We start from the raw sequence: 16,335 nt of genomic DNA, 5'->3' as shown, positions 1-16,335 counted from the left end.
TATAAATAGAACATTTATTGCTACTTAAGTCAACTTTTTAACGGAATGCACAGTGGAGTGATGGCATATGGAAAGTAAAATCTTAAAAGTTATTTCAGTGACTTAAAATAAAAAAAACTCCTACTTGGTGGGCTCTGTTCAAAAGCTGAAGCTCTCCAACAAACAAAACTGAAAAGAGATCAGTTTGAAGAAGAAAAACAAGAGCATAGAACATGAATGGTCTGAACATTCTGAACAGCATGAAGCATAAAAAACGGTAGTAGGTGTTACCAGCTTATGTAACTATGAACACTCAGTCCTGTCTCAATGCTTTCTTTCTCCCTCAGCGTCTTTATTGCATTTCCTGGAATTATTTAAGTTCAAAGGAAGAAGAACTTTCCTGTTTGACTTAAGCAAACAAGTAATTCAGGTCACTTGTTCCACTTGGGAGAGTTTTAATGGATTTGACCCTTCCCTGGTACACATTATTAGGACATAAGAACTTTTGCAGAGAAGGCCTTAAAAAGCCACTGGCCCTTTCCATTAACAGAAGTTTCATTTCTATTCACTTTTTACATGGAAGCAAGATTTCTTTTACAAATTAATTATGTTTCTCTTGACATGAGTCCTGTTTTTCTAAGCTCATTCCCTTGTTAAAACACCAGTGGGTCTGTGACAACCTAGAGGCGTGGGATGGGGTGGGTGGGAGGCAGGTTAAGGAGGGAGGGGACATATGTACGCCGGTGGCTGATCCACGCTGTTGCACGAGAGAAACCAGCAGAACACTGTAAAGCAATTATCCTCCAATTAAAAATAATCTTTTAAAAGTGAGAAACAAAGTGTCAGATGAAAGGTGTCTAATTGCAAATATGCACACACAGCACACATGGATGCACACACTTTGCCCAACAGTCCAAATGGCCACGGAGATTATCACCAGACCCTTCCTGCTGAGAAAAAAAAGAGGTCTACAATGGCAGGGGCAGGTCCCCCAGGAAGCTGAGAGCTGCGAGTGCAGAGAACAGCCCGTCTGTGTTCGAGTCTGAGGCTAAGAGAAAGAATCCCACCCCTGCACGGGTCAGACTGCTGGGGAAACTGGCTGAAGGCCCGGCAGGCAGCCCTCCACTAGTAGGCTGGGGCCCCCAGATGACGTTGTGTTGCCTCACTGTACAAGGCACTGTGCTTTTACCCCAGTGCTGACCAACCCCTCCATCTCCCCCAGAAATGCCATCCGATCCTTGTGACACTTGGAGATGGAGCTGGAGGCAAATACACCCCAACTGCCCACCTCCACTCATATCCTCCCCACCAGTTCCTGCAGCCGCCCTCAGGCTGCACAGGCCCGGAACAGACATAAAGGAGCTGGCAGAGTGACAAGCAAAGTAACCGATGCTGGCTTGAGTAATTTTTGTTAAAGGTGATATCATGCCCTTACTCACTTGACTAACCATTGTTCAGTACAAAAGGGGCAATCTATACGAAAATAGAATGGAAAGTGTAACAGCTTCTGCAGTCAGAGTCCCAGAATGGATCTTAGCTCTTGACTCTGCTGCTCAGGTTAGCCTGAGGGGTTTGCATGCTCCAAGCCTCAGTTCGCAGGAAGAGGCAGGCGAAGATCATTTCTTTTCTTTTTCCAAAGTATAAAGTGCTGGACGGACGGACTTCCCTGGTGGTTCAGACTCCATGCTCTCATGAAACTCTGCTCAATGTCATGTGGCAGTCTGGATGAATGGGGAGTTTAAGGGAGAATGGATCCATGTATATGTATGGTTGTGTCCCTTTGCTGTCCAACTAAAACTATCACAACATTGATAACTGGCTATACCCCAACACTAAATAAAAAAGTTAAAATTTAAAAAGTACCATAAAAAGAAAAAGAAGACTGCTTTCACAATAGGGGGCACAGGTTTGATCCCTGGTTGGGAAACTAAGATCACATGAGCTATGTGGCCAGAGACAAACAAGAAAACCATAAACCAAAGAAACAAAAATAAAGTGTTGGAATACATGATCAGAGGAAGCAATTAAAAGCACTATATCTTTTAATTAAAAGCCTAGATTTTAAAGAATTTCAATACTGCATCAAAGAGTTTCCTGCTGTTTTATTTATCCGACTATACTCTAAGGTGTGGGACCATAACAATGGTTACAATGTAAGAACATGTAATAACTGAGGCCTCTGAAAGTATCACCCTTCGGTCTTCCAAGAATTTCTTTAGAATGCCAACAGTGTCTGTGACTTTTAGTCACCAGTGATTCCCAAGAAACATCCATTGTCTTCTCAGTGCCTAAGGCTGCTCCCAACTATTAAATTAGGCAGTTGGAAAAGTGCATAAACTCTTTCAGGCCCTAAATGGTTTGCTGGGAGTGTGAAAAGAATTTATATAGTTCCCTAAACGCTGAGCTTACGAGAAGTTAGGCCTTGGGAGGATTGGGGCCATAAGGAGAGGAGGCTGCCCAGAATCACCGGGCCCCGAATTAACCCCCTGCTTCAGCAATTGCTTATCACATGAATGGGGGTAAATCACTGAGCACCTGCTTCACTCCTGACCTTCCAGGTGCCCTTGCTGCTATCTCCCCCCACCCTCCACCCTGTTCATTTTGCTTCAGCCTCACCGCTCCTCTAACTTGCCAACCTGCTCCCACCTCAAGGCTTCTTCCCTCTTTCCTCTGCTTTCTCGTCCATTCACTTGCCTGCTATAAGACTCACAGCACTTAACAACAGCTGACACTTACATATTTATCTTCCCCCACCATGATCTTCAAGAGAGGAAAGGACTCCTATTCCTATAGCATTTAGTCCAGTGCTGAGAAAAGAATGTGTGTCTTCACGGATACTTGCTGAATAAATGAATGAGTGAACAAATCATGGTGCTACCACTCACTGGACCAGTGTCCCTGGAAGGCTGCACTGAGGTAATGTGAAAAAACACTGCAGAAACTTCCCCAAAGGGCTCTCCAGGCTGTGGCACTGGAAGTGGAAAACCTGAGCCGTTTCACATGGCCACTGAGTGCACCACCCCCGTCTGGACCCTTGTTGATAACCAATCCCTGGTTTCTGATAGAGTCTGTCTGCTATTTTCTCACCCTGCCAGTCTGCTCAAGTCATAGGCCACCACTGCCCCTTCAGTAAAAGACTTCCACTCTTAGTATGTCCACCAGAGAGCCCAACAATATTGGGGACTAGTTACTATCACCCGTCAGGAAGATCTTTGTTAGGATTCCTGGCAGTCTTCGTAAATTACTGGTAGGAGATAAGAACAGGAACCACAAGGCAGGGGGAAGTTATCTGGATGGACAACAAAGAGGGAGGGCTGCATTTGGCCCTGGAGTCATCCACTATCTGCCAGCCTGGGGCCTCCACTTTCCTCATGAGGAAACTGAAGTCCAGGAGGAGTTCAGGAGTGACTTAACGGAGGCCACAACAGAGGAGAAGAGGCCCATCCATGCCCCTCTTCAACCAGCAGATCCTGCGATTTGCTTTCTCTATTATGATCTCCAAATGAACACACTCAGCCATGGCTTGCATTAACCATCTACTTTCAAGGATTTCCAGGTAAGCAGGAACCCATTAATGTGATGTTGGCAGAGAGGTGAAGGAGGACGGATGAGTTTATTAAATTACATAAAGGACTCGACAAGTCAAATAGCGCATCAAAACACAAGAGAAGCATCTGACACGTGCAGGAGACAAATCATCAGTATTGTTGCATTTACTTTTGAAACAACCGTGGAACAAATCACACACAATTTCAGAGAAATTCCTAAGGTCATATTTTACAACTAAGACATTTATTACTTTTATGACTCATCTTACCAAAGGATTTCAAAAATACCAGAGGGAAAGGATAAAACAAAAGCCCAATCAAGAGTACTTATTAGTACTTATCTGCTGATTGGCAAAAAATTCTCATTTTCAGACAATACAAAGTATGTTTCCTTAGAGGTATTTCTTAGAAAATTCTAACTATAAAAATAGGAGACCAAAGATGGTAAAACAAAACTAATGGAACTGTCTCCCAAACATTTGGCTAGATACCACATTTGTCAAAAATTGTACAAATGAGAAGGTAACCAATATACTTAATTACTGGTTTCAGCACCAACTCACTTAATACTTTACAATGAAAAATTAAGCCAAAAATAACTGGGTAAACATATATTTTGAGGAAAAAAAAAAGTGTACTGTGGAGATAAAAATTAATAGGTACAAGTGTCACTTTTCTTCTACTTAAAAAAGAAACCAACCAAAAATCAGTAAAAGATAAAGTGAGAGTCTCACTAAAAGTTACATGAAGAAAATTAAAAGCCCGGAGAGGAGGAATGAGAAATAAACAGAGCTCTCAGTTATTACAGCTACTGTATTTGAGCATTAAATTTAGCTCTAAATTTCCTGGAAATTAAAGCCAAAATGGGAAACATAACAGTTTATATAATTCTCTGATAAAAAGAACGCATGCTGGTTCATGAGGAGAATTTTTTTTTTTTTCCTGGAGCTGAATTCTAGAAGGAATTTGTCATCCGTGTGCAAGGAAAACTGAACAAATGGATAATGGCTTCAATGATGTATTTGTAGAGGCAGCACAAATGTTCCTGGCATGGTCCCAATCAACAAGAGCAAAAAAATAACCCTTTCAAGGGAGGTCTAAAGATGTCCATATACTTTCTCTTTTTCTTTTTATCCCTTTAAAAAACTCACGGTTGCATTGAAGATGGGCCCGCACCTATGAGGTGTCTCCTATAAAATACCAAGAAGTGAAAATTAAGCACTCCTTAATCCGGGGTGCCTCCCAGTGCAGCAATACAGGGAGTCTCCTCTCTGGGGGGTGGAGGTAGCGGGGGGGGGGGGGGGGGTGTTGGTGAGTGCTTCTCTTGAGTCTTTTATCAGAAAAGACTGAGAGAGAGGTCATAAAACTCTGGTCCAAATGTCACGGAGTTTGCAGAGTTCATTTCAATTAAAATCTGTCAGAGATTCTGACGGTTTCCTAAGACTTCCTTTGTTATTATTCTGGTTAATTTGCTTTGGGAGGTATGATAGGGAGGAGGCAAACTGTTTAAAGGAGTTCAGAATATCAACTGTTCACTCAAGTCAAAGAAAATGAATATACGTCTGCCTACTTAAGTGTGTCTTCAAGCGAGAAATAATTATCGATCAACTCACCTTCAGAATCTCTTCAACACAATGGACTTCATTGGAGTAGGTCTGCTGTAAGGGAAAAGCAAGAAAAAGGTTAGCAAACAAAACAAAGATTAGCACACAAACAAAAAACAATTAGAGTGCTGGTATTAGTGAATGCTATTAGTACATATAGCAACACTTCTTAAGGAGAATCACCCCCAGGACCCCCTTTTATTAGTACTAATATCTAAGTATGAGAAACTTCACATTCCAGATGAAATAAAACCAGAGAGATAAACCTGAGCTAATTGTGAAAGAAAGGGTTCTGCTGGAGACAATGACAGATGAATTGTGACCCACAGGTCCAGATCTTCTGATGGAACATGTATGTATTAAAGAAAATGAGTACATTAGTGAACCTAGGAGAATAATAGATATAACAAGAGTGGAGGCAGAAGGGAAAATCTGTAATTTTCCCGCCTTGCAGCAACATCTGTCCAGTGAGGCAAGTTACATGAACACAAAGATGTGATCATCCTGAACGTCTTACTGAGCCCACAGTAAGGAAGTCAGACTCCAACCAAGCATAGATTTTAGGGTGAGAGTCTAACCTGCCAAAAAATAAGTCTTAAAGTTGATTGTCTCTAGCCCTACTTGCAGTATTTTCAACTGTACACACACACACACAATATTGCCCCAGAGAAAGACCCTAAGAAGAGAGATTACCTCGCTTCTTAGAGGAAAGACCCTCTTGCTTATTCCCAGGTAAACAAATGACAGCTGCTGTTGCTAGTATCACGAACGCAGTGTTTAGGAAATGTCACTTTCCAGTCTTTATAAAGTGCAAGACAATGGAAAAGTAAAATCTTTTAAAAAGAAAAAAAAATACTTTTTCCTTAACTAGAGATATGGAACAAATTCCCTGACTTCATGGTTTTCAAACAGAATAGCAACTTTCTGTGTCAACCGAGGAGCCAAGTGCCCTGGGCAAATCCTCCTATACAACCCCCTGCACCCCCACCCAACAATACACACACTTTTTACTGCCCCTGTGGTACAGAAAGTGCTGCTCTTCCCAGTCAGTTGGTCCAAGGTTTGCCTCACAGCGAGTGTAGATGGAAAATGGTTCTTTTCAGGGCTCTCGTTTCTCATTCAAGTGTAATTTAATACGGCACTGGTTGATAATTCCTGATCTGGGGTTTACTAATCCACCATCTTCCTCATTCCTGTCTCCTTAAGGAAAAGTGCACACAGCATTCACACTGCCCTGGAATTGAATCTAGTGGACATGTCAAATTTCAAATGTAATCTGACCTGCCTGGGTCTGGTTTTAAAACATGTAAATTTCACAGAGACAGTTTTATTGAAACGTTTACAATTTGTTATTTTTGAGGTAGGGGTCTGAAAGTTAAGACAGTCAAAGAGTCAAGCGTATCGCCTTTCTCTGCTGGCCCAATTGGACCTGCCCTTAGGCACTGTACATGTTAACAAGAGGACTTGCTTGTCGAGTTTTCATTTTTCAAGACTATTAAGGAATGTCTAAAAACTGGACCAAATATTACAGCACAAACGTCAGAAACAAATGAATGCTGTTGTGACCTGAGGGTAACATGCAATTATATCCTATGGTTTTAATTTTTCACATGTGTCATTAGGAACAATAACAATTAGGAATTGAAGTGAAATCAACAGAACAAAGGACTACTGACTCTGGTTAAATAGTCCTTCCTGTTGCTGGAATGAGAATTCAATTAAAATATCTGGCAGGACTTTGCTGGCAGTCCAGTGGTTAAGAATCTGCCTGAAAATGCAGGGGACATAGGCTCGATCCCTGCTCTGGGAATATCCCACATGCTGTGGGGCAACTGAGTCCATGCACCACAGCTACTGAGCCCACTTGCCCTAGAGCCCACGCTCTGCAACAAGAGAATCCTGGGCATTACAACTAGAGAGGCGCCTCTGCTCACGGGGGCCAGAGAAACTGGAGAAAATCCACTCGCAGCAACAGAGACCAAGCACATCCCAAAATAAGAAAGGAAAATAAATAAAGTATCTGGCAATCAGGGGTGAGGCAGCTGGTGGAAGGATGGGGTGGGAGGTTGGAGTTAGCAGGTGCAAACTATTATATACAGAATGGATAAGCAACAAGGTCCTACTATACAGCAGAGAGAACTATATTCAATATCCTATGATGAATCATAAGGGAAAAGAATTTTAAAAAGAAAACATGTGCGTGTGTATATATATATAACTGAGTCACTTTGCTGTACAGCAGAAATTAACACAACACTGTTAATCAACTATATTTCAATTTTTAAAATATTAATTAAAAAATCCGGCAATCAATGAAATAGTGAAGCACAGTTGGAATGAGGGCAGAAAACCACTGCCCACTGCTTCGAACAGAATGGGGTCAGGAAGCGACCATGTCTGAAGACTAAAAGACTTTCTGATCTTTGTAATATTACTCAAGCCATCAACCCTTAGCCAAGATGTTTGATGTCACTAAAAGATTTATTTTCCTTAAAAATTGTATTATGTGAGATGAGCCAGAATTGAAGAAATTTTCTGTAGATTATTGTTTATTGGTATCAGAGTAAGACAAATAGTGCTAAACAGTCACCATTTAACCTGCTTAAAATTCTAACTAAAGCCTAAGATTCAAGCATGAATTGGTTGGTTAATTCTCATATCAGGTCCATTATGAAAGTGGGGTTATATTAAAAGGGTGCCAGAATTCTATTCCAAACACATGAGGATATATCATATTTAAATACCTCCAAGCAGCACTGTTTATAATGGCAAATAACTGGAAATGATCAAATGCCCAAGAACAGGAGTCTAACTAAAGATTTTCACAGGGCTCCCATATAGCAGTATGTTATAAATAAAATGGACATCAACATATATAAAATGATGTAAATGCATGTGCTGGCATGGAAAGATGCTCAAGATATTTTCAACTTTTTCTTAGAAAGAATTTCACACTCCTAGAGAAAATAACAAAGACAGTAGAGGAAATTCCCACAAACCCTTCACGTGGATTCTCCAAATGCTGGCATTCTACCGCACTTGCTTTATATTTTTCTCTCCCCCCTTCCTCACATCTACACTGAGCCATTCAAGAGTGTGAGAGAGTTGAGAGTTAATGCCCTTTTATCTCTAAATACTGTTGTGTATACCAAGGAGCGCTTTAAAGCTTTATTTAAAGAGGGTTGGTTACAAGATCGTCTGTATAGTGTGAGCCCATTTTTTTAATATGCTCCATCTACCTGAGACGGTATCATCACTCTTCCCTGATCCAAATTAAAGTCTCTTAAACTAGAGTACAGTAGGTATTTCAGCTGCGCTTGCAAAGAAAGATCCATACGGACAGGCTGCCTTGTTGCTAAAAAGTACAATTTGGCATCTCCAAGTCTGCCACTGGAAGGAGAATTTCCAAAAAGGGCGGGGTGCTTCAACAAAGCGTTATAGCTTAATCCCCTTCCTTGAAATCCACTTTGCCCACATCGTATCCAGCTGAGTCCTGCCACCCCTGCTCAGAGAAGCCAGGCTCTCCCTGTAACACTGGGGCCAAAGAGTAAACAAGCAACCTCTCTGAAGCAAGGCCAAGTTCAGGCTGGACATCTTTAGGTAAGATTTCCTCAAAGAACAAGAGGTGATTAAAAAGCAGCAACAACAAAAATGGATGCTAACTGCATGAAAGCAGAAGCTCTAGTCTGGGGGTTTTTTCCTGTCTACTAGTCCTTCTGTGGCAGGAACACTGACTTTAGCATTTACACCCCAAATCACACGGCAGTCTCCCACCCTCAATATCTAGGTTCCTAGAGGAGACCAGCTTAGCTACTCTGTACATCTGTGTGTGTTTGCGTCTGTTAAGTTGCTTCAGTCGGGTCTGACTCTTTGTGACTCTATGGACTGTAGCCCGCCAGGCTCCTCTGTCCACGGGATTCTCCAGACAAGAATACTGGAGTGGGTTGCCATGCCCTCCTCCATGGGATCTTCCTGACTCAGGGGTAGAACCTGGGTTCTTAAGTCTCCCCACTCCAGCAGGTGGGTTATTTATCACTAGCACCACTTGGAAAGCCCTCACACATTCAGGGGTCCTGTATATAGACAGACCTCCCGATGGAGCCCTCACTTTCCAGGGAGTATGGCCTTAACACAGGAACCAAAATCCTACTCAACTTAAAAAACAGTAGCTACTTGCTGAATACACATTGTACTTGTTACTGCATTAAACTCATATTATATTATTTCATAACATGTTATAGAAATATGGGAAAAAAAAACCCAAACAAACTTTTTGGCCAACCCAATATTATTTCCTCCATTTGATACCATCTATTACAAGATGTACCATCATTAGCTTGGCAGGGGAAAACGTTATAACACAAAATGTACTCATCAACTGTAGATACATCCCTTATTACAGATGCTGAAAAATGAAATAAAAATCTGAGGGAATTCTGTATTCCCTCACAAAGAGTCAGACCCGACTGAAGCAATTTAACACACACACAAACACACACAGATGTATACAGTAGCTAAAGCTGGTCTCTTTTAGGAACCTAGATATTGAGGGTGGGAGACTGCCGTGTGATTTGGGGGGTAAGTGCTAAAGTCAGCGTTCCTGCCACAGAAGGACAATTAGACAGGAAAGAACCCCCAGACTAGAGCCTCTGCATTCGTGCAGTTAGCATCAATTTTTGTTGTTGCTGCTGTTTAATCACCTCTTAATTCTTACATCAATCTTGTGGTATTACCCCACTTTTAAAAATGAACATTAAATTCTAAAGAAACTAACTTACATGTCCAGGGCCACACAGGCTCAAGTGACTAAGCCCACCTTCCTAATATTGCTACAATACTGTCCCCAAAACCTCAACTTCAGGCCAGACACAAACATACCAGTATTTAAGGAGAGGGGGATCTGATCCCAATTGTTGTATGCAAAACCAAAACCATTTTTCAAAGAGTACTGTTTCCCTTGGGCTTATGCAAAGAAGTGGGTAATCAGCGTTAACTGCCTCTTACTACTGTAGGTACTTTAGACCAGCAAAAGCAGTGATGCTGGCCTCGGTCTGATTTCTCACTCCTCCTGGAATGACATTGTGTAATCCTAAGGAAATGCACTGATACCAAAATAAAAGATGTCAGTAAATGTCCCCTAAGCATGACACAGTTTGTTTTAATAAGCTAAGAAGAGGCGGATGGAAGAAATATACCTCGCCGCTGAGACCACAGGGCTCTGGCAATATTGTGTTTTAAGTCTCTCAAGTTTCAACAGAGCAGCACTTTTTTAAACAATGCTGTTCTCAAAAAAGGCTTAGTTATCACTAACCAGAACTGCAGGGAGCACAGAGGCAGCATGCTGATGAAGGCGGCCAAGAGATCTTGGATCCTAGTTCTGGCTCCGCTGAGGATCGGGTCTTGCGATGCTGGCTAAGGTTCAACTTCTCTGGGAATATCTCCTCGTGGCAATGAAGGGATAATATTACCAGTCCTAACCACTTCGCAGGGTTGGTATGAAGGTTAAATGTGAAACTTTAAAAACTCTCAGGAGGCACTGATACGTGAAATCAACACACGGGGCCAACATTATCAAGACGGTCTTCACTGGCAGGACAGCTTTTAAAGAAACCCCAGTGGTTCTCTGTCAGCATATGTTTTAGAAGATTACACAAAAGCTCACACTATTTTTCTTCAGACACAGCGGGTTGACCAAAAAGTTCATTCGGGTTTTCCCTAAGAGCTTATGGAAAACTCGGATGAGCTCTTTGGCCAGCTCAGCCACCCTCTCAGCCTGTGGGGTTCAATCTACGGCATCTACCACGCTGCTCATGCACGCATGCGTGTGCTCAGTCGTGTCCGACTCTTTCCAGCCCTGTGGACTTGTACCCCGCCAGGCTCCTCTGCCCATGGGATCCTCCAGGCAAGACGACCGGAGAATCTCCACTTCCTCCTGCAGGCGATCTTCCCAACCCAGGGACAGAACCCACGTCTCCTGTGTCTGCTGCACTGGCAGGCGAATTCTTCACCACTGGAGTTCACCTAGCTCCATCTAACTAGCTAAGCCACACTCCTCCTGCCCCTCTGGAACCCCTTTCCCTCTCCCACCTGTGTTGAGATGAGTCCTACTCAGTCTTGAGCTGCAGATTAAAAACCATCTTTTGGGAAGCACTCCTTAATTCCCTCACTCCTGAAATAGAGCGAGTGTGCCCATGGCTGTGTGTACTTTTCCTGCCAAAGCTCCTCCCATCCCACCATCTCTGCTTCTTCTAGATCACCAGTTCCAGGACTGCAGGGGCCAGGTCTGCCTTCTGAATCACCAGTCACACACTGCCTGCCGCACAGAGGCCACCAATCAACATTTGCCATTGTGGTTTTCAGCCTCTGAACTCAGAATATGAAAATAGATGTCCAATTTGGAGAGCTTTAGAGACTTTCTAAATACTGCAGCTTCTCTGAATAATAAGCCAACATCTTAGTGAACAAACTACACAGAGGTAAACATACCAGAGACAGAATGGAAACTGTTTTTCATTGTTTTCTCCTTCCACACATTAAGATTACTCTTAGAAACTATTTTTCACATATCAGATTGGCAAAGCAAAAAACGAAAGAACTGACAATACTCTGTCTATGAGAGAGACGTAGGGAGACAGGCACTCAAATTCCGGGGCTGGTGGGAGGGCAACACCGCACAATCTCTGAAGACAGCAGTTTGGCAAGAGTCACCAAATTGTAATTTCCCATACTCTGACCCAGCAACTTGAGGTCGAGCACTAACTCCTAACTGCACAAAAAGATATGTGCACAAAGTTATTCATTTCAGCCTAATTTGCAAATAGTAAGGTACTAAAAAAAAAAAAATCTAAATGCCCATCTCTAGGTAGCTGGCTAAGAAAACTGTGTTACAGGCCCCTACACAGAAATACTATGCAACCATGACAGAGAATCAGGGTGCTCTTCGTGCACTGAGCTGGATAATCTCTAAGATGTATTGTTAAGGGGGGAGGGGAAGGTGCACATGCAGCATATACCAGGATTTGAATAAATGAAAAGGTGATGTCAGAAGAGAACATGTATGTCAAGTTACTTATGACCCATTAAATACCACTGGGAATAACACAGAATAAATAATAAATAACATAATAAAGAAGCCTTTAACATCAACTACTTCTAGAAAGGAAAGTTAACTTGCGAGAGGGCTAGCGTAATGGGAAGATTTTCATCGTATACCTTTTTAGTGTCTTAAAATTAATTAATTTATTTTTATTTTTGGCCATGCAGCATATGGAATCTTAGTTCCCCAAACAGGAATCAAACTTTTGCCCCCTGCCTTGGAAGCACAGAGTCTTAACCACTGGACCACAGGGGAAGTCTGTTTTTTTCAATTTTCAATTCTGCATTAAGACATATATCATGTATTCCGGAATAAAAATACAAAAATAAGATCGAGATTCTTTTTTAAAAATATAGGAATAAACATTTTTTCTCAAAAGTACAGCTCAAGGTCTCTGACTCTCTCTTAGCCTTCCTCTATGTACCGAATAACTTGCATTCTCCCAAACACACATCTCTGAATCTATTCACAGCTTCCTCCCTGGTGCTCAGGGTTGCCCCATGTAACACTCCACACACAGAACTGTTCCTAGATTTACTTCCAGCCTTCCTGTGACGTGCTCCTAGGGAAACCTAGGACTTGGTGTCTCGCCCAGTATTTGCTGGCTACTACACTCTTGCTTCCCAAATGAGACTATTGCAAAGTCCTTCAAAGAGACGTATATGGGGGGTGGGGGTGGCCTCTCTTTTAATCAGTCATGCTTATTATATACCGGGCAGATACACATGACGTAAACAAAGCCTTACCGGATTGTTGTGAGGACAAAATAAGACAATGCACGTTAAAGCTGATGCCACACAAATAAACCTAAGCATTTATCACAAAGATACCATGATCTGCATTTCCCAGAGATGGATCAGAAGAGGAAACCAAAAGGCCTGCCTGAGCAAGATTCTGACATAAAATTCATTTTATTCTGTAAATACAAAGTAAATTACCTACATAGCTAGGCCAATTCCAAGAACTTGCTCATACCACTGGGGTGTGCCTACTCAGGCTGGAAAAAGCACAAGGCTGAGCAGTATTATTTCTTCAGAAGTGTCATGCCCTTCAGGGATCTATCTAAACGTCGATTTCCACACCCAGTATTCTAGCTAAGAATTTTTTTAAGTCCCTGGACAGATTTATGGAAACACTTACAGTACAAAGATGGAGAAGGAAATGGCAACCCACTCTAGTATTCTTGCCTGGGAAATCCCATGGGCAGAGGAGACTGCAGTCCATGGGGTCATTAAGAGCTGACATGATGGAGCATCAGCAATAGCACAAAGAGGAAAAAAAGGAAAACTGTGGACTGTTAATATGGAAGGAAGGATAAAGGGTTAGAAAACAGAAAACAAGACACCCTTCACAGTTTTCCTAAAGATGAATAGTTCAGTTCAGTTCAGTCACTCAGTCATGTCCAACTCTTTGCGACCCCATCAACTGCAGCACGCCAGGCCTCCCTGTCCATTACCAACTCCCTGAGTTCACTAAAACTCACTTACATCAAGTCGGTGATGCCATCCAGCCATCTCATCCTCTGTCGGCCCCTTCTCCTCCTGCCCTCAATCCCTCCCAGCATTAGAGTCTTTTCCAATGAGTCAACTATTCACATGAGATGGCCAAAGAACTGGAGTTTCAGCTTTAGCATTATTCCTTCCAATGAACACCTAGGAACGATCTCCCCTAGAATGGACTGGGTGGATCTCCTTGCAGTCCAAGGGACTCTCAAGAGTCTTCTCCAACACCACACTTCAAAAGCATCAACTCTTCGGAGCTCAGCTTTCTTCATAGTCCAACTCTCACATCCATACATCACTACTGGAAAAACCACAGCCTTGACTAGATGGACCTTTGTTGGCAAAGTAATGTCTCTGCTTTTCAATATGCCATCTAAGTTGGTCATAACTTTCCTTCCAAGGAGTAAGCATCTTTTAATTTCATGGCTGCAATCACCATCTGCAGTGATTTTGGAGCCCAAAAAAATAAAGTCTGACTCTGTTTCCACTGGTTCCCCATCTATTTCCCATGAAGTGATGGGACCAGATGCCATGATCTTAGTTTTCTGAATGCTGAGCTTTAAGCCAACTTTTTCACTCTCCTCTTTCACTTTCATCAAGATGAATAGTAGTATAATGCAAACTAATTTTGATGTCAAACTCTTCCTTTAAAAAATGAAACACCCTCCATCTCTACCCAAATATTTTCAAACAGCAGCAAGGGTCAGAGTAGTATTTTTCTTAAAAAGGTGATTAAGCAGCAATATTTAGCAAAGAATTACTCACATGTTCCCTGGAAGCCTACTCTGTAATGGCAAACTGGTCTGCCAGGTGTGGAGGGCACCACAATTAATGTTGCGCTAACTGCAGATATCACTATAGTTCTCCACATAAATGTTTCAAGGAGAAAAGGAAAGACTGATGAAGGACAAGATTATTTTCAATGATGAGGAATCTATAGGTCACCTACAGCTATCATCCAACAAAAATTTACTGTGGAAAGCCCAAGCAATCCTACTCACATTGGAAGATCTAGGAAGGGGGAAGCAGTGTGGAAACGGGTGTCACAAACACTGGTTGCCCATTCCTGGAAGTTCCTTCACCTTGACTCGGCATCTACCTTCAACTCCAAATGGTAACCCAAGCTGTTCTGTCTCCCCCGAACTGGTTTCCTACAGGCAGTGGATGCATACTCAGTCACATCTAACTCTTTGTAACCCCATGGACTGTAGCCCACCATGCTCCTCTGTCCAAGGGATTTCCCAGGCAAGAGTACCAGAGTGGGTTGCCATTTCCTACAGGTAGGGTCTGGGTTTATTCATCCCAGTATCTCCTAGGGCCTTGGCATAATTCTGGAATAGAACAGATACGTTAAGTTATATTTGTCCAATGAATAAATTTGATTTTGTCATCTCATGGCATCTTCAACAGAATTCTCAAACCTGTTCAGTTCAGTCACTCAGTCGTATCTGACTCTTTGCAATTTTGGGAGTTTCTCAGACAGCCAAGTTTCTGATGTGGCAGTAACATCAGAACATGATTGTTGGAGGAAGGCTACACTGGGCAGGCTGGAGTCGGGTAAAGGAAGGGTATATCTCTCCTTGAGTCTGGAGATCAAGAAACAGTCTAGGATAGGGACTCCTCTGGTAGCCCAGTGGCTGAGACTTCTCCCTTCCAATGCAGAGGGTCTGGGTTTGATCCCTGGTCAGGGAACTAGATCCCACGTGCCACAACTAAAGATCCCACATGTTGCAATTAGAACTCAGCACAGCCATATAAATAAATAAATATTTATTTAAAGAAAAAAACTGTTCAGGGTAAATGCAGAAAGAGGATGCTGGAAGCTTGGGAGAGGCACTAGTACCCCAACTCACTTTATATTAAATGACAGCTAATATCCACAAATGTCCATAAAGTTCATTTTAGGTAAACTGCTCCTTTATAAGCTCCTATATTATCTGTCTGTATTTCACCAGCTAAAGCAAAAACAGGCTAAAAAATGAAAAAAAAAAAAAAAAGATCCTAAATATCATCATTGAAACTTATAATCCCTTACAGGAAGGAGTATTTTGAACTATACGTAGTTAAAAGATCAACATGAGTAATTAGAGCCTTCTATTTCTTTCCAGGCACTTTGATTGTTACCAGTGAAGCAATTTGCTTTAATTAGTGTCATAAAGAATTTATTTTTCTAAAGTATATAAAATTTATAAAAGCTCATAATTTATATTAACTGAACTACTTAAAATATTCTGGAAATTCTGTTTTGATCTCTATTAAAAGAGGGCATCTTTTCGTTATGAAACCTAGGGTATAGTTCTTAAGATCTGGTTTAAGTAAATAAAACAGGAACTGTGAATAGCTGTTTCCCATATATATGTTATAACACTTACTTTATATAAACATACCAATGAATATGAAGGGACTAATAAAAGCGCTAGTTTCACTTATTTTATTACTATTAAATTTCCTGAGATCACACAAGTATAAATTTTAATATATTTGTAAGGCTTCTACAGAGTCACATGAAAGTTTTTATTTTAAAAACACTACTTATGTTGCGGCAATATATGCAGAAATGTTTTCAGTAAACATTCTTTATGACCACAGGTCAACTAGCTTCTTGG

At 41.7% G+C, this 16,335-nt stretch overlaps 1 protein-coding gene across 7 annotated transcripts in view; it reads right to left on the bottom strand.

Moving 5' to 3' along the window:
• AFF1 (ALF transcription elongation factor 1) overlaps positions 1–16,335 on the bottom strand; it is a 199,197-nt gene that overhangs the window by 54,093 nt on the left and 128,769 nt on the right. For all 7 annotated transcript variants that reach the window (XM_027971160.3, XM_042251614.2, XM_027971161.3 and 4 more), the window contains one exon: positions 5,141–5,185. In XM_027971160.3, coding sequence (XP_027826961.1) covers positions 5,141–5,185 — 45 coding nt within the window. The remainder of the gene's footprint in view (positions 1–5,140; positions 5,186–16,335) is intronic.

This window comes from Ovis aries, chromosome 6 (genome assembly GCF_016772045.2).
Source record: "Ovis aries strain OAR_USU_Benz2616 breed Rambouillet chromosome 6, ARS-UI_Ramb_v3.0, whole genome shotgun sequence".
Taxonomy (NCBI): Eukaryota; Metazoa; Chordata; class Mammalia; order Artiodactyla; family Bovidae; genus Ovis; species Ovis aries.
Note: the sequence above shows the minus strand (reverse complement) of the source record. Positions and strands in the feature narration are given on the sequence as shown.